Source organism: Megalobrama amblycephala, linkage group LG1 (assembly GCF_018812025.1).
Source record: "Megalobrama amblycephala isolate DHTTF-2021 linkage group LG1, ASM1881202v1, whole genome shotgun sequence".
In the NCBI taxonomy this organism is placed as follows: Eukaryota; Metazoa; Chordata; class Actinopteri; order Cypriniformes; family Xenocyprididae; genus Megalobrama; species Megalobrama amblycephala.
Window position 1 is genome coordinate 572,752 of NC_063044.1, and position 18,309 is coordinate 591,060.

The window sequence follows — 18,309 nt, forward strand, 5'->3', positions numbered from 1 at the left end:
TTAAAGATATAATATAAACTAAACTACTATTTGGAACTATTTTCAAATGTTCAATGTTTTATTTTTTTGAGAAGGTGCTTTATCCACAACTTTATTATTAAAGCTCTGTAATTCAGTAAAATAATATATAATTATGTTGCACAACATTAATGTGTAGAACATTAATGTTTAACATTGAAATGTTTAGCTTCAATATTTCTATTCCATTCACTTAAAAATGTAAGCAATATAAAATCATGGAGTGATTGCTAATGAAAGACAAGTGCGTCAAACGTATCGAGAGCAGCTTTTATTATGCCGCAGTCGCTGCTTCTGCTTCTTCAGGTCAAGCGTATGTGATGTAAAGCAGCTCTGTTTTAAAATATTACACACATTTGTGTGTTCAAATTTGTTATAATGCTACTCTGTGCGTTCACTCGGCAGCTGCTATGAGACACTTGTTGCACACTGCAGTCAACTAGATCCATATTAGGCTTGGTAAAACATGGTACTCACAGTAAATCAAGAAAACAAGATTTAAACAATAAGACTAAACGTGTTTAGCTATATAATATGATTAGATTTCTGTCGACAAATGTATCCAAACAGTTGCTCATCTGTCTAATAAAACACATAATATATTAAAGCGTCTTTGGTGTTTCTGTGGGTTTCGACAAAATAAAACCGGAAACCGAGATTAACGCGGGTATCATGTCATTGATAGGCAACGCACGGACACGGCTCATGTCCTGGTTATTATTTCTCTAGGTTTAAACATTCTTGGAAACATCTGGCATAATATAAGTACACAAGTCAACAAAATATATAAAATTGTCCAAGTGGTTTTTTGATATTTGAATCCAAAAGTCTTACATATTGTGCATTTAACCAAAGACTACAATTTACATCTATAAAAAACAATTCATTAAATTTCTAAGATTTTATAATTAAAACGACATAACAGAGCCCCTCTTGCCCCAATAGATAAATTGATATAGTTTCAAGCAAGGAAACAGTGGCTCATCACAGAGCACCAGTGAATTCTGATCCTGCTATCAGATATATTTTTTTTAAGAAATCATCACTTTGATGATTTCTTGTTATCAGATATTGTTCCTTAAAGGGTTAGTTCACCCAAAAATGAAATTTCTGTCATTTATTACTCAATCTCATGTCGTTCCAAACATGAGACCTTTGTTCATCTTCAGAACACAAATTAAGTTTTTTTTTTTGATGAAATCTGAAAGCTTTTTTTTTAATCTCCCATAGAAAGCAACAAAATTACCACATTCAAGGTCCAGAAAGGTTGTAGAGCCATTGTTAAAACAGTCAACGTGACTGCAGTGTTTCAACCTTAATGTTATGAAGAGATGAGAATACTTTTTGTGCGCAAAAACAAAATGAAAATTATGACTTTATTCAACAATCTCTTCTCTTCCTGTCATTATCCTCACGCAGGTGACACAGTAACACAGTGAAGCCTTCCTTCTTTATGTCTGAATGCCAGCTCAGTATTGGCCAAAGCTGATCACGTGATCAGCACAGCGCATGCGGGTGAGACTGACGCAGGGCCCGGCCAATAATGAGCCGGTGTTCTGACGTAAAACCTGGAGTTTCTGCACTGTGTTTACCATGTCAACAGCATAGGAGAATGACAGGGAAGAGACAAAATAGTTTAATAAAGATGCTATTTTTGTTTTGTTTTTGCACAAAAAATGTATTCTTGTCTCTTCATAATAAGGTTGAACCATTAAGATTAAGGTTGATCCTTTGCAGTCACGTCGACTGTTTTAACGATGTCTTTAGTACCTTTCTGGACCTTGAAAGGGGTAATTTCGTTGCTTTCTATGGGAGATAAAATTATCTTAATTTGTGTTCTGAAGATGAACGAAGGTCTTATGGGTGTGAAATGACAAGAGGGTGAGTAATTAATGACAGAAATTTCATTTTTGGGTGAACTAACCCTTTAACTGGAAAATATATGAGACATGATTTCACTGTTCATTACTATGATTATTTCTTGTTGTCAGATGTTGTTTTTCATCACTGAAACCACTTAACTTAACTTGCTGACTGTCATGCTTGATTTTCAGTGTCAATTTGTTCAACAAACAATGGCCTTTGGCTGTAAAAGTAACATGGTCAGGTGGTGTAACTGGTTTGTGTCAATTGGCGTAACCAGTATTTTTCATAAAAAATATAATTATTTACAGAAAAATTAATGTGGAATAAAATGTTATCATCTAGTTTAGTGTAATAACATGATTTTAAACAATTTTAAAATAATTTGTCAAAGATTATTTAGAAAACAAATGTGTTTTCAGCATGTGTCCCACCAAATATTGCAAAAACACGTTAAAATTTACATTTAGAGATAACTCTAATAAAATAATTTTTCATTTGATATTTTAAATTGAAGTATACATTTCTATAAGTGAGCTTACATGCCATCTAGGTGGATAAAATATTTAATATTTCTCATTCTTTGGCGGTTACACCATTTGACATTTTTAGGTACATTCATTCTTAACTTTAGTAAAAAATTGTGCAAATGTCATTTTTATCAACATAAAATCAACTTAGACACAATATATACATTTTAACGTATCTGATGCATGCTTTTAAAACAGGTTTTTAAAAGATTTTTTAATTTCTCATCTTGCCGCACCATATTTGTCACTGACCCATATATATATATATATAATTTCATTTCTTTTTTTAAAAAACAGCTGTCCTGCTGTCCACTAAAAGTTACAGTAAGCATAACATAAAAAATCAATTTGTTTCTTTGCATTTTCAACAAAAATGAAAAAAAAAATCGTATGGGTTTTTCTTTACCTGTTTCTGCTGAAATTTTCTGTGTTTTGAGGTTCTTGGCGTATCTGGTTCAGTCCCAACGGAATTCAAATGTGTCTTATACGTTCGTTTTGATGCCATGTTGATTTCAGGATATTGTACTGTATTATACTTGTTTTGAATTTGAGAAAATCGGCGCCAAGGTATGTGACCAATCAAGAGTCCTAGCGTTGCATGCAGCCAATCAGAGCTGCAGATGGTACGTAGTCATTTCACTTGAAGCTCCCGCGCTTAAGGTGAGGCAGAAGACGTTACGAAGCAGAAGACGTTACGAAGACACGATGCGGTTCCAATTTGCAATTTATTACTTATTTGATAAGTCATTAAAAGTGGAGAGTACATCAATCCTTCTAGCTAATATTGACCAGCTTAGTCAAATTACATCAAAACCTGACCTTGATGCAGACGATAATTGGCTAGAAATAAAATGTCCTACACGTAAAGAACCGGAGAAGACGATGCCTGCTAAAGTCCTGCTGTTTGGAGGTAACTTAAGCCTTATTTTTTTTTATTGCATACACTTTTTTAACTATTTAATTGCGTTATTGTGTCACTTTATTGGTATACTCTTCTTGTTATATTAGATTCGTTCAAAGACCTCGTCTCAAAGAAAAATGTATTCCTTCTTGGAAATGATATATGGAACAAGGACGAAAGCAGGGGTGTTCGCATTAAAAAGAAAATGTTGGACAACAACAACGTGGTGGAGGCTAAAAAAACAAGGCCGGTGAGTGGATGAATACGTATTAAGTTATTTATTTAAAATGAATATAACCATACATCTTTTAGAAAGATCAAATATTTAATTTGATCTTATAAGAAATTGCATAAGGACAGTAATTTATTAATTTTACTAAATTAAAAATTGGGTCCATAGACAGTATAATAACATATTAGCCTCTCTAATCATCCACTGAGGAAAAATCTGCTAAATTGTCACCAGTTACTAAACTCTGTAACGTTAATTTAGTCCACAACTGTGCCCATTCGAAGGAAATGGATGGATTATAATGTTTATATTAAATTTATTTTAAAATATGTAGTACTTTGGTTTTCTATACTTTTACTCAAATTGGGGTATTGTAATGTAAACGTTATGGGCCGATAAACACTATCCCCAGTTTCACAGATGAGGCTTAAGCTAGTCATAGACTAAAATGCACGTTTGAGCTGTTTTAACTGAAAGAAACCTGCAATGAGATATCTGGAAATATGTAAGTAATATTTTATAATATAATACTTAAAAGTAATGTTTTTCCTCCTATTACCCACGGCACAAAAATAGTCTACTACATGTGACAAATAAATAATGCACTGTAAAAACGACAACTCAAAATTGTTCACCTTACTAAGATTTTTGCATTCACTGACAATAAAATTGCTAGTTGGAACTTGAACTATCTGTTGTAAGCCACTTGAACTCACTTTCAGACGTTTCTGAGGAAAAGTTCATCTTACTTTATAAATTGAGTTGATTTTATTTTGAAGTTGTAGTTGACACCCACAAAGCAAAATCCCCAGTGTTAAATTTACACCCAAAGTGTACATATGAGTCCATCTTGCCAGGTGTTAAAAAGTAACACTGAAGCAGTGTTAAAGTTAATGAGATAATTGATTGATGATTGAGTGATGATTGACAATTAGTGGTGACACCTGATGTTAATAAGCAGAATCACTGAAGAAACAACAAGAGAAAAAGAGAGAGACACAACAACTACAACTGACTTCCAGCCATTAAACATTATTACACTTATTAACCAGTTTGATTTGATTTCTGTCATACATCAACAAAAGTTCTTACTGAGAATTAACAGATGTTTAGATGTTAATGTTTTAATGAAAGTTTAGTTTGAAGTCACCATGATGGTGAAAAGCATTTCCTTTAGTTGGGCTCTTGACTCTATTTATTAATATTAATTTATCTCTGGCTGCTCCAACTTTGTGTTTGTAGAGCACATTTGTTATGGCCAGAGAAACTATGAACTGAGCTGTGTTTCCCAAAAGTGCTGTGAGCCAAAGTTGATCAATTTAGGTTTACAATGCTTTGGGAAGCACAGTCATAATGGTTGTGTTTTATCATTGTGAAATGGCCAGATTCATTGGTGACGTCCAGCATTAACTGGTGATATAGATGTTATATTATTTCTTATAGTAAATCGGTTACCACTTGAGATCCAGCAGAGCTTTTATAATCTGAAGGTTTTTTTTTTTTTTTTTTAAAAACACACAGACATCAAGAATCAGCATATGACTCTCAACAATGGTGACAATCAAAAAAAGTGCTTCATGTTGCAGTGCATGATGGGAGCCACCAATCAAAATTTAAACTCAAAATAGTAAGTTATTACAGGGATGGTAATCTGAACTCAAAATAGTAAGCTTTTACAGATTTGAAAGTTCCAGTAACTTGAATTTAAAAAACTTAGTTGTCAGAACTTGAAAAACTTAGCTGACGCAACTTAATAATTGTAGTTCTTCAAAACTTAAAAAAATAAGTTGATATCTTCAACTCAAAAATTCTGTGCAGTCGGTTGCCTTGAAAATTTGAGTTGAAATTAACTTTTTCTTTTTTACAGTGTGTGTGATTTTTAACAGTATTTTAATTTATTGGAATTTTAATTACAAAGCATACTATTACATTTAATTATATACTAATATTATGCATTGTTATGCATTGTAATATATGCTAAATTAATATAATATACCTGGTTAATATACCTGGGCAGCCTGCCCATGTAAAGTCTATGTGTGAGAAGGACTGGAAGATGTTAACAGATGTTATTTATTTCTCCCTTATATTTTCTCAGGCAAAGCAAACCAAAATCAAGGAGGCAGCCAGAGACAAGATGTTACAAAAACTGAAGAATTCCCTTTCTCAGAACAGGGCCCTAGCCACACAAGATCAACATACCAGCTCTGAAGATGAATTTCCACAATGTGTTCATAGTGTAATGCATACTGTTTGAGGATTTTGGCTACATTTTTGTAGTGAATGCTTTATAAACAGGACCAGAAATAATTTTCTTAGAGTAAATGAAGCATTTACATAGCATAGCACATTAATATGTACTATTCTACACCCAAAGAGCTACAATCATATCATTAAGCTCTCCTCATCCACCACTACCTACAACCAAGTATCCTCTTTTATGTTTTTACTTTTTTTTTTTAACCTTATTAACATTTTTTTCCAGGTAAAGAAAGCAATGATTAAGAAGGCTGCAAGACCCCTGGCATTCTCCTCCGATTATCATGTCAGTTCTGATGAGGGCACAAACATAGCAAGCCCACTCCTTCCAGATCATCACACCAGTTCTGATGATGCTACAAACATAGGGAGTCCTGAAATGGTGAGTCATATTTTTTCATAGGCAAATTCTTTCACTATTAATTTTCACAGATCTTTTTTTCATTTTTTTCAAAGTTTCAGGCCAATGACTTGGATGAAGAGTGTTGTTTAACCTCAACTCAGAGAAAGGCAAGTTGACTTTCTTCAAAGGTTTTTTCTCCATTTATGTCACCTGATAAAGTTTCTGAGAGGACAGTCTTTGGACAAGGTCACGGTGAATGAAATCATGAGCAGACCCTGGCCAGATATAAACACTGATTTTGCTACAGCGATCAAAATGAGTAAATGACCTTTGAAACTTCAAATAAAGATGGTATTACATTATTATGCCACAGAAGGTGGCAATGAGTGTCTTTTAAAATGTACTTGATAGAGATTTTTGCAAAAACTCTGGATAAAACAAGTCTTCATTCATTCATGTCAAACCATTTTTTTCACACAATGAATTCATTTAAAGTAATATATTTTTGGAACATTTTAGACATTTACAAATAGATTTTTAACATTAAATACAACATTTTGCCAGAACCTCAAGTAAAATAATGATGCAGAACCTGCATCATTAAAAATTACTTTTTTATTTTTGTTTTTTTGTTTTATTTTTATTATTTCTATTTTAACATACATGACTGTAATCAAGGTTCGCTGTGCCTATGTTTCATTGTTTGCAGATAAACGATACCAACACTGGACTGAACATGCCCCAAATGGATGAAGAAATCATGGCATCGCTTCGTGGTAGTTATTCAGACTGGCATTGGAGGGGGGACATTACAGTACAATGTCCCACAATGGGCATTGATTGCCTGTACAGAAAGGGTTACTTCACCCCCAAATGAAAATTCTGTCATTAATTACTCACCCTCATGTTGTTCTAAACCTGCAAGACTTTTGTTTATCTTTAGAACACAAATGAAGATATTTTTGTTAAAATCTCGGAGATGTCTGTTCCTGCGTTGACTGCCTTTGCAACGACCACTTTAATGCTTCAGAAAGGTCATAAAAAGATTGTAAAACTAATCCATATAAATCGAGCCATTTAGTTTAAATTTTCTAAAGACACTCAATCACTTTATATGATGTGCAGATTTCATCGTGGCTTTTACTCGCATGTTAATATTGATCAGCGAACATAAGCAGAAGCTCAACCAAACTTAAATGACGCACAAGAACAAACTTCTTCCGGAAGCTCAAACATGCTGCGTAACCAACAAGGTTCATTCTCTGTGTTACGCGGTATGTTCAAGCTTCTGGAAGAGGTTTGTTCTTACCATCAATCAGGTTTGGTTGAGCTCCTGGGTATGTTCGAGGATCAATGTTAACATGCAAGTAAAAGCCTCAAATCTGTTTATAAAAAATCATTGTGTCTTCAGAGAATATGGATTAAACCGCTTAATTCATATGGATAAATTTTAGGATCTCTTTATGATCTTTTTAAAGTATCAAAGTGGTCGTTGCAAAGGCAGTCTTTGGATTTCACCAAAATATCTTAATTTATTTTCTGAAGATGAACAAAAGTCTCACGGATTTAGAATGACATGATGGTGAATAATTAATGAATTTTCAAATTTGGATCTAATCCTTGAATCTTAGTACCACTATCCCTTTATTACTGGCCAGCTTTTACATTTCACCCATCTGCCATGCCAGAGATGCAGAGTTCTTACAGTCAAACAACACTAACTTGGCTTTTTTCCCCTTATTTTCATGAAGAGCTTCCAGAAATGATCAAGTTAGTGAAGGAGTGCATCCAGTGTGTCCGATCACTGATTCCCTCACCTGGTGGCACCCCCTCATCAGCATCTGGTTCAAATACTTTGGTCAATGAAATTGAAATGGTATGTTACAACTAAGGGCTAATGTATCCATCACTTAACAGCCAGAGTTAATTCATGGGTGTTTAAAATGCTGAATTTCCAGCAAGTAAATTTATGGTAAAATAGATCAATATTAAATTGATACCACATACTACTCCATAGTGGAACATATAGACTACTAGCAGTTTGTCAAAACAAAACTTGATGTAAGCACATTATTTTCACATTGTAATAATATTTATTCCTCAGAGGTAGATGTCCCAACTATGTATTCATTTATCAGATGACTCTCTTTCTCTCTCCCTCCCTATAGCACCCCTTGGCCGGAAGTGTGGTAACCGTACCAAAGAGGGCCTTTCTGCGGCTAAATAGATCCAGAATGACCATTTTTGCCCAGGAGCTGGCTGTTCTGGTCTTCAGCAAGGAAGTTCTCGCAGAGTCCACCCTGACAGGGAAATCTGGGAAAAAGGGCCCCCAAAAAAGGCAGCTGGATGTTGACAAAGTGCATGCCATAACAGGTCTGTAATTTAAAAAGTAAAATTTTCAGTTAAATTTTTGTCTGGAAAATTGTTGCTAAAATTGCTACTAAAAATGGTAATTTTATAGCAGCAGGATTGGACGGCCACATTTACTGCTGGCCCTATGTATAATTATAAGCTAACATTATTGGTGTGACTTTATTACAAATATATGTTACAGTTTGAATTGTGCAGAAACAGTAAGTACTTCTGAAGACTGGTAGTTATCGTTTCAGCCAGTATTTTGATATATCCCAAGACATCCATCAATAAATGTCATCCCCATACATATAACTTTTGCAGGTGTATTTCCCATTTGTTTCTGCTTTGGGGACTATGTATCCAATATGTAAAGTCTTTCTAACATTTTTTCTTTGACTATTATAAAATATACTACTATACTGTTAAACTTTAGTGGTATTGGATCATTTGATTTATAATGTGATCTTGCATGAGTATATTCGCTTCTGTTGCTTATTGTATGTTGGACTATATACTGGAAACAATATTGACATGACTTAACGATACAGTTCCTCACTTGTAATCCTACTGTATTTTCTATTAAGTAGTACTAGTTTAATGCAGAATGTAGACAGACTAATGTAGTGGAAAGAAAAAGTTTCATGAACATGGCCCTGACCTTTTTCTTTTTCTTTTTTACTCTTTTTACAGATGCTGTTCTTGCCGAATTTCCGCACACAAGTGCATCTGATGTGAGAGCGGCCATCAGGCGCAAGTGCAATAATGAATATTTCAATAAATTAAAGTGAATGCGCAGATTGTGACCACTGTTTAAAATGTTCTTTGTTTTTTTCTTTTAGAGTTCTTTTAATTTAGAAACAAGGTTCATTTAGCCATGTTTTATAATCTTAAAACCATGTGAGATTTCAATAAACACAGTTTAAGTTTGAGTTAATACCATGTCTTTGTTTGTTATTGAAGTTATGTTATTTATTGTAATAGCCTTAAAAACAGGTGCATTCAGCATTGGGTAAAAATGTTCCACAAGAAATTCAGCCTTTAGTATTTAAGTAATACATTTAAAATACTGTCTTGTGTAATACAATTTAATGTTTAAAGTATATTGTACAGTTAAGTAATAACAGTTTGTTATTAAAGACAAAGTATGCCATTACTAGTATTAGGAATAAGCCAAAGGTATTACAAAGCATATGTTTTACTCAAGTATAATACACTTATGATTTATTGCTTGTGTGTTTCACTTTTAATACATTTGAAATGTAACAAAAATATGGTATACTTATAACACAAATAAAATACACTTATAATAGTATATTTAGAACAATTAAAATACACTGAAAGCACAAATAAAGTACACTTATAATAAAGTATACTTACAACACAAATAAAGTATACTTATAACACAAATTAAGTACAATTATAGCAAATAAAGTACACTTATAACACAGTGTATTTATAACAATTCAGAAGTGAGCAGGACTAGCGAGCTGGCAGTGCTGACGGACGCAAGAGCGCGTGAGTGTTTTGCGCGTGAGTGTTTTGCTTAATATCTGTTCTGAGTCAGTTGCTTCGTTTATTCTTTGCTGCTAGGAAGGATTTAATTCGTATCTGTGTTTGTCCTATTTCCTACCTCGACTATATAGAATTGTATCTTAATTGTACTTGTTTAGAATAACAGCTGCGTTTGCAGACTTTATTGGTGTTATTGCCCGCACTTAAGCTTGAGTTAGTTTCGGTTTTCAGCCATTCACGGGTTTAGGCTTTTGCACTGCTGATTTGCAAGGCGGGCCTGGCGAGGGTAAACATACTTAAACTCGTGTAATTCAGAAGTGAGCAGGACTAGCGAGCTGGCAGTGGTGACGGACGCAAGAGCGCGTGAGTGTTTTGCTTAATATCTGTTCTGAGTCAGTTGCTTCGTTTATTCTTTGCTGCTAGGAAGGATTTAATTCGTATCTGTGTTTGTCCTATTTCCTACCTCGACTATATAGAATTGTATCTTAATTGTACTTGTTTAGAATAACAGCTGCGTTTGCAGACTTTATTGGTGTTATTGCCCGCACTTAAGCTTGAGTTAGTTTCGGTTTTCAGCCATTCACGGGTTTAGGCTTTTGCACTGCTGATTTGCAAGGCGGGCCTGGCGAGGGTAAACATACTTAAACTCGTGTAATTCAGAAGTGAGCAGGACTAGCGAGCTGGCAGTGGTGACGGACGCAAGAGCGCGTGAGTGTTTTGCTTAATATCTGTTCTGAGTCAGTTGCTTCGTTTATTCTTTGCTGCTAGGAAGGATTTAATTCGTATCTGTGTTTGTCCTATTTCCTACCTCGACTATATAGAATTGTATCTTAATTGTACTTGTTTAGAATAACAGCTGCGTTTGCAGACTTTATTGGTGTTATTGCCCGCACTTAAGCTTGAGTTAGTTTCGGTTTTCAGCCATTCACGGGTTTAGGCTTTTGCACTGCTGATTTGCAAGGCGGGCCTGGCGAGGGTAAACATACTTAAACTCGTGTAATTCAGAAGTGAGCAGGACTAGCGAGCTGGCAGTGGTGACGGACGCAAGAGCGCGTGAGTGTTTTGCTTAATATCTGTTCTGAGTCAGTTGCTTCGTTTATTCTTTGCTGCTAGGAAGGATTTAATTCGTATCTGTGTTTGTCCTATTTCCTACCTCGACTATATAGAATTGTATCTTAATTGTACTTGTTTAGAATAACAGCTGCGTTTGCAGACTTTATTGGTGTTATTGCCCGCACTTAAGCTTGAGTTAGTTTCGGTTTTCAGCCATTCACGGGTTTAGGCTTTTGCACTGCTGATTTGCAAGGCGGGCCTGGCGAGGGTAAACATACTTAAACTCGTGTAATTCAGAAGTGAGCAGGACTAGCGAGCTGGCAGTGGTGACGGACGCAAGAGCGCGTGAGTGTTTTGCTTAATATCTGTTCTGAGTCAGTTGCTTCGTTTATTCTTTGCTGCTAGGAAGGATTTAATTCGTATCTGTGTTTGTCCTATTTCCTACCTCGACTATATAGAATTGTATCTTAATTGTACTTGTTTAGAATAACAGCTGCGTTTGCAGACTTTATTGGTGTTATTGCCCGCACTTAAGCTTGAGTTAGTTTCGGTTTTCAGCCATTCACGGGTTTAGGCTTTTGCACTGCTGATTTGCAAGGCGGGCCTAGCTCGTTTCAATCACGTGTTAATAAGCAGTATATTAATTGTGTGTGCGCGCTGTCGCGGAAGCGTCAGCGGGAGCGTTCAGCCTCCTCGCGTGAAGACCGACTCGGGTAAAGACCTGCGACTCTACCTGCGCGACTCCACCGAGCAACGACACCGGTAGGCACTTAAGTTTCTTCCCTCCTTTCACACTTTTCCTTCTTCCTCAGCATGTGCTTTCAACTCATTCCTGTTGTCTCTCGGCAACGCTCCACTAACCCACGTAAAAGGCAGCGCAATGTTTCTAACCTGCGTCCTGTTTACTCCTCTTCTAACACTAATACTCCTCTCTCTGTCTCTGTGGGTCTATGGAATTGTCAGTCAGCAGTTAACAAAGCTGACTTCATTCCAGCCTTTGCTACTAATTCTTCTCTTAATATCTTGGGCTTGACTGAGACCTGGATTCGTCCAGAGGACTCAGCAACTCCTGCTGCTCTCTCCAACAACTTCACTTTCTCTCATACCCCTCGCCAATCTGGTAGGGGTGGGGGCACAGGTCTTCTCATTTCTGACAATTGGAAATACTCGACTCATTCCTCTCTTTGCAACTACAGTTCATTTGAGTTTCATGCTATTACAATCGCAATTCCTGTCAAAATTCATATCGTAGTAATTTATCGCCCCCCAGGCCAACTGGGTACCTTTGTAGAGGAACTGGACATGCTGCTGTCCTCATTCCCAGAGGATGGTAGCCCACTTGTAGTTTTTGGCGATTTCAACATTCATCTAGAGAAGCCTTATGCTTCAGACTTCCACTCTCTTCTAGCCTCATTCGATCTTAATCGGCTCATTTTCACAAGTACACACAAATCTGGCAACCAACTTGATCTCATTTACACACGCAACTGCATCACCGACAACATTCTTGTAAAACCTCTGCACATTTCCGATCATTTCTTCATTACTTTTAATCTACAACTCCCCATTTGTTCACCACCAACCCCGCTACCAGTTACCTTCAGACGAAACCTGCGCTCTCTTTCTTCTTCTGATCTTTCCTCTACTGTATCATCCTCTCTTCCCTCACCCTCACAATTCGCATCTCTAGATGTGAATACAGCAACAGACACTTTATGTTCCACATTAACTTCTTCTCTAGATAGTATCTGTCCTCTGTCATCCAGGCCTGCACGTGCCACTCCCTCTAATCCCTGGTTATCTGATGTTCTTCGTGAACATCGGACCAAACTCAGGGCTGCAGAGAGGAAGTGGCACAAATCAAAAGACCAATTTGACCTAAGTAGCTATCAATCTCTGCTCTCATCCTTTTCTGCTGAAATTCATGCTGCTAAATCTTCCTATTTCCACAACAAAATCAACAGCGCTCCAAACACACGCACACTTTTCAAAACATTCAACTCTCTCCTCTGCCCCCCTCCACCACCACCCACCTCATCCCTTACTGCTGATAATTTTGCTACATTTTTCACTGATAAAACATCTACCATCAGCAGTCAGTTCTCCGCTCCACACACACAGGAACTCAGACCAACCACACACACATTCACACGCCTCCTCTCTTCATTCTCCCCCCTCATTGAGACAGAAGTATCCAAACTTCTCCTCTCCAGCCATCCCACCACCTGCCCTCTAGATCCCATCCCCACACACCTTCTACAAGCCATCGCTCCCACACTTTTACCAGCACTGACACACATCATCAACACATCTCTCCACACTGGCACTTTCCCTAACACATTCAAGCAGGCTCGGGTAACCCCACCGCTTACAAAACCCACATTAAACACGTCTATTGTAGACAGCTACAGACCTGTTTCTCTCCTACCATTCATAGGAAAAACACTTGAACGAGTTGTTTTCAACCAGGTGTCATCTTTCCTCTCACAGAGCAACCAATTGGATGTCAATCAATCCGGTTTCAAGAGTGGCCACTCGACTGAGACTGCACTGCTGTCGGTCACTGAATCCCTGCGGATTGCAAAGGCTGATTCCAAATCATCAGTTCTCATTCTGCTCGATCTATCTGCTGCCTTTGACACGGTGAATCATCAGATCCTCCTGTCCACCCTCTCATCACTGGGCATCACAGGTACTCCACTTCTCTGGTTTGCATCCTATCTCACAGGAAGGTCTTTCAGGGTTGCCTGGAGAGGGGAGGTATCCAAAGCTCATCAACTAACCACGGGTGTTCCTCAGGGTTCAGTTCTTGGACCCCTCCTCTTCTCCATTTACACTACATCACTTGGTCCCATCATTCAGGCACATGGTTTCTTCTACCATTGCTATGCTGATGACACACAACTCTTCCTTTCATTCCAACCAGATGATCCCACAGTAGCTGCACGAATCTCAAGCTGTCTGGCGGGCATCTCGGCATGGATGAAAGAACATCATCTACAGCTCAACCTGGCTAAGACTGAGCTTCTCGTCTTCCCTGCCAATCCGACTCTAAATCACGATTTCAGCATCCAGATAGGTACATCCTCAATTACCCCGTCAAATTCGGCCAGAAATCTTGGAGTAATCCTTGATGACCAACTGTCCTTCAAAGACCACATTGCAAAGACAGCTCGGTCATGCAGATTTGCACTATACAACATCAGGAAAATCAGGCCCTTTCTAACAGAACATGCAACACAACTTCTGGTCCAGGCCCTGGTCATTTCTAGGCTTGATTACTGCAATGCTCTTCTGGCTGGACTGCCATCATGCACAATCAAGCCTCTACAAATGATTCAGAACGCTGCAGCACGTCTCGTCTTCAACGAGCCCAAAAGAGCCCACGTCACGCCTCTCTTCATCTCTCTTCACTGGCTACCACTTGCTGCTCGCATCAAATTCAAGGCGTTGATGCTTGCTTACAGATCTGCCACAGGCTCAGCACCCTCCTACTTCCACTCACTCTTACGAGTCTACACTCCTACCAGAAACCTGCGCTCATTAAAGGAGCGAAGGCTTGTGGTACCATCACAGAGAGGCACAAAATCACTTTCCAGAACGTTCTCGTTCACTGTTCCTTGCTGGTGGAACGATCTTCCTGCCTCCATCCGGAATGCGGAATCCCTGGCAATATCCAAAAGACAGCTGAAAACCCATCTCTTTCGTGAGCACTTAACCTAATCTTAAAAAAAAAAAAAAAAAAAAAAAAAAAAACTTCTTACTCCTATCCTTTCACTTCCTCTAATCCCTCTCTTTTGTATCTTAGGATAATCTGAGCACTGCCTATAACTTGTATTATGAGCACTTCTTGTCTATTTGCCTCGTCATGACGACTCGCTTGTTGTATTCCTCACTTGTAAGTCGCTTTGGATAAAAGCGTCTGCCAAATGAATAAATGTAAATGTAAATGTAAATAACAAGTATAACATACTTAAAGCATAGATAAAGTATACTTATAACACAAATTAAGTACACTTTAATAACACTAATCAAGCATGTAATTAGTCCCTACACAGGCATATACTTAAAGTGTACTAAGTATACTTGAAGTTGTTCCAATTTAGCACACATAAGTATACTAAATATACTTAAAGTTGTATTGTAATACTACTTAATTTCAACTTAAATATACTAAGTACAAAATTAGTTGTTTCAAAATAACACACTTTAAATTAACTAATCATTAACACACTTGAAATATACTAATAATTAGTCTTGCTGCAAGTATACTTAGTATACTTTTTTTTTCACTAGGGCATTCAGCTCGGTCTGTTCACTGAAGAAGAACAGCGTTCAGTGGAGAGGATCAGTGCCATATTTGGACAAGGAGCAGATAAGCACACAATCATCCTCTTCACTCATGGTGATGAACTCACAGAAGGCTTTGAACAAACACTGACTGAAGCACATCCTGATTTAAAACTTCTCTTAAAATCATGTGGTGGACGGTATCATGCGTTCGACAACACAAAAATTGATGATCGCAAACAGGTTTTGGAGTTCCTGGAGAAGGTTGATAACATGTTGCACATGAATGGAGATCAGTATTACTCCAGTGACATGTTTCAGCATGTGGAAGAGATGCTGAAGAAGAAAGAGGAAAAGCTGAGAAAGGAATACAGTCAAACGATAGAGAAACTAACAGCCACGTTTAATGAAGAAAAGATCGAACTGGAGGAGAACATTAGACAACTGAAGGATTCCAGGCAGGAAAACGACCAGAAGATTAAAGAGCTGGAGGAGTTAGTGAAAAAGAAGAACAAACATTTTAAAGAGTTTAAGCGTTTTTATGAGCAGAAATGCAAGAATGTGAGACAAGAAGTGGAAGAGACACTAGTGATTGAAATCACTGTGAAACCAGACCTATATTATATTTAACTTACATTTTGTTTCAAATTATGCATTTTGCAAAGAGAAAAATTCTGCTTGTAAATAATCATCCATGATAGCAATGTTTTTGTTTGTTTGTTTTGTTTTGTTTTGTTTTTACTGTCAAATCTCAAATTATTTATTTGATGGAAGAAAACATTTCTATAATATAATTTTTGTATGTTTGCTTGTTAGCGGAAATAACTTAATGTGACCTCAACATCGATGTTGCAGTTATATTATTATTCAAAACCACAAATGTTTTCAAAGATTAAGATTTAGGAAAGGCTATAATTCCATAATTTATCTTTTGAATTTCTTCCTGGACTGTTGAAACGGTCCAGTATTTTCCATACTATTTTCTGTTTTGATGTTGATATGTGATTGACAGTTTAGTTTGGCCCGCCCATAAGAAGGACGACGACATTCTTACAAATTACTGCTCGCTATAAAGTTGCTTTCATTGTGTGTGCGTTCGAAAAAAGTAAGTGTGTTTTTTATATCATGCTTATATGATTCTAACAAATTGTTTTGTTTCTTTAGTGTGAGAATTTGAGTTTTAAGCTGTTATCGGTCCATTTTTATCATAACTGCGTCATCTTCATAAGTGCGCATGTCCGGACGAATCCAGCCATCAATAGCGCACATATTTAATACATCAAGTTTTTGTATTGCATTATGATAATTTAGATTATATTAATTTGTTAACCAGCATATGGGGTTTTTGCTTGTGAATAACCCTTTCAGTCGTGTTTTTTTTTTTTTTTTTTTGGGCATGACATAGTTGTGATTTATTCTTTTTTTGTTTACACACACACAGAGAAAGAGCAGGATGGAGTACAAGGAAAAAGAAAGTCTATGACTAACATCAGATTGATCAGAGATGCATCAGAAGAAGGGAGACAGATGGAATTGTTTTACAATACAGTACGCCATGTGATACTGTAAACAAAGTTATTACTACGGTAGGCCTATAGAGACTGCCACATTACTATAACTCACCCATATAAAGGTCAACTACAGTATAGATTCAGTCATATGGTACAGTAAGAACAAACTCTGTAGTACATCATGACTGTATTTATCCATGTAATAAACATGATACTCAGCATTTTTGGGCCAGTGTCTCAATATCTATTATCTAAATCAGTCCTGATTCTTCTGTCCAGGTTCATATTATGATGATTGTCTGACTGTACATAAATAGCTGTTTCTGTATAATTATACTGTTGTGCAAGTTCATTCTGTGGTAAATTTTATTCATTTTACTGGTTTAGACGATCAGATTTTTGATTGTTGTTAGCATGCAATTGAAAACTGGCCTAATTCCCATCTATAATATATATATATATATATATATATATATATATATATATATATATATATACAGGTCCTTCTCAAAAATTAGCATATTGTGATAAAAGTTCATTATTTTCCATAATGTAATGATAAAAATTAAACTTTCATATATTTTAGATTCATTGCACACCAACTGAAATATTTCAGGTCTTTTATTGTTTTAATACTGATGATTTTGGCATACAGCTCATGAAAACCTCATGAAAATCTCAAAAAATTAGCATATCATGAAAAGGTTCTCTAAACGAGCTATTAACCTAATCATCTGAATCAACTAATTAACTCTAAACACCTGCAAAAGATTCCTGAGGCTTTTAAAAACTCCCAGCCTGGTTCATTACTCAAAACCACAATCATGGGTAAGACTGCCGACCAGAAGGCCATCATTGACACCCTCAAGCGAGAGGGTAAGACACAGAAAGAAATTTCTGAACGAATAGGCTGTTCCCAGAGTGCTGTATCAAGGCACCTCAGTGGGAAGTCTGTGGGAAGGAAAAAGTGTGGCAAAAAACGCTGCACAACGAGAAGAGGTGACCGGACCCTGAGGAAGATTGTGGAGAAGGACCGATTCCAGACCTTGGGGGACCTGCGGAAGCAGTGGACTGAGTCTGGAGTAGAAACATCCAGAGCCACCGTGCACAAGCGTGTGCAGGAAATGGGCTACAGGTGCCGCATTCCCCAGGTCAAGCCACTTTTGAACCAGAAACAGCGGCAGAAGTGCCTGACCTGGGCTACAGAGAAGCAGCACTGGACTGTTGCTCAGTTTTGCATGTCATTCGGAAATCAAGGTGCCAGAGTCTGGAGGAAGACTGGGGAGAAGGAAATGCCAAAATGCCTGAAGTCCAGTGTCAAGTACCCACAGTCAGTGATGGTCTGGGGTGCCATGTCAGCTGCTGGTGTTGGTCCACTGTGTTTTATCAAGGGCAGGGTCAATGCAGCTAGCTATCAGGAGATTTTGGAGCACTTCATGCTT

At 37.1% G+C, this 18,309-nt stretch overlaps 1 protein-coding gene across 2 annotated transcripts; it reads left to right on the forward strand.

The window, feature by feature from the left end:
* Positions 1-2,745: 2,745 nt before the first annotated feature.
* LOC125243422 lies at positions 2,746-9,425 on the forward strand. 2 transcript variants are annotated; one of them, XR_007179049.1, is made up of 8 exons: positions 2,746-3,321; positions 3,420-3,562; positions 5,643-5,783; positions 6,030-6,185; positions 6,260-6,922; positions 7,898-8,022; positions 8,315-8,519; positions 9,192-9,425. XR_007179049.1 is itself a non-coding variant. In XM_048153144.1 (5 exons), exons 1-5 carry the CDS (start codon positions 3,117-3,119, stop codon positions 6,320-6,322), a joined length of 708 nt encoding a protein of 235 aa, XP_048009101.1. In that variant the 5' UTR covers positions 2,746-3,116; the 3' UTR covers positions 6,323-7,888. The 2 variants fall into 2 exon arrangements, 1 of the variants encoding a protein (XP_048009101.1); XM_048153144.1 differs by lacking the exons at positions 7,898-8,022; positions 8,315-8,519; positions 9,192-9,425 and having other exon boundaries at positions 6,260-7,888.
* Positions 9,426-18,309: the final 8,884 nt, after the last annotated feature.

What these genes read in the sequence shown, in the direction of transcription:
- LOC125243422 (XM_048153144.1), top strand. Translation starts at nt 3,117, where the DNA reads ATGCGGTTCCAATTTGCAATTTATTACTTATTTGATAAGTCATTAAAA. An exon ending in TAAAGTCCTGCTGTTTGGAG is followed by an intron (nt 3,322 to 3,419) that starts GTAACTTAAGCC and finishes TTGTTATATTAG; the next exon opens with ATTCGTTCAAAGACCTCGTC. An exon ending in TTCCACAATGTGTTCATAGT is followed by an intron (nt 5,784 to 6,029) that starts GTAATGCATACT and finishes ATTTTTTTCCAG; the next exon opens with GTAAAGAAAGCAATGATTAA.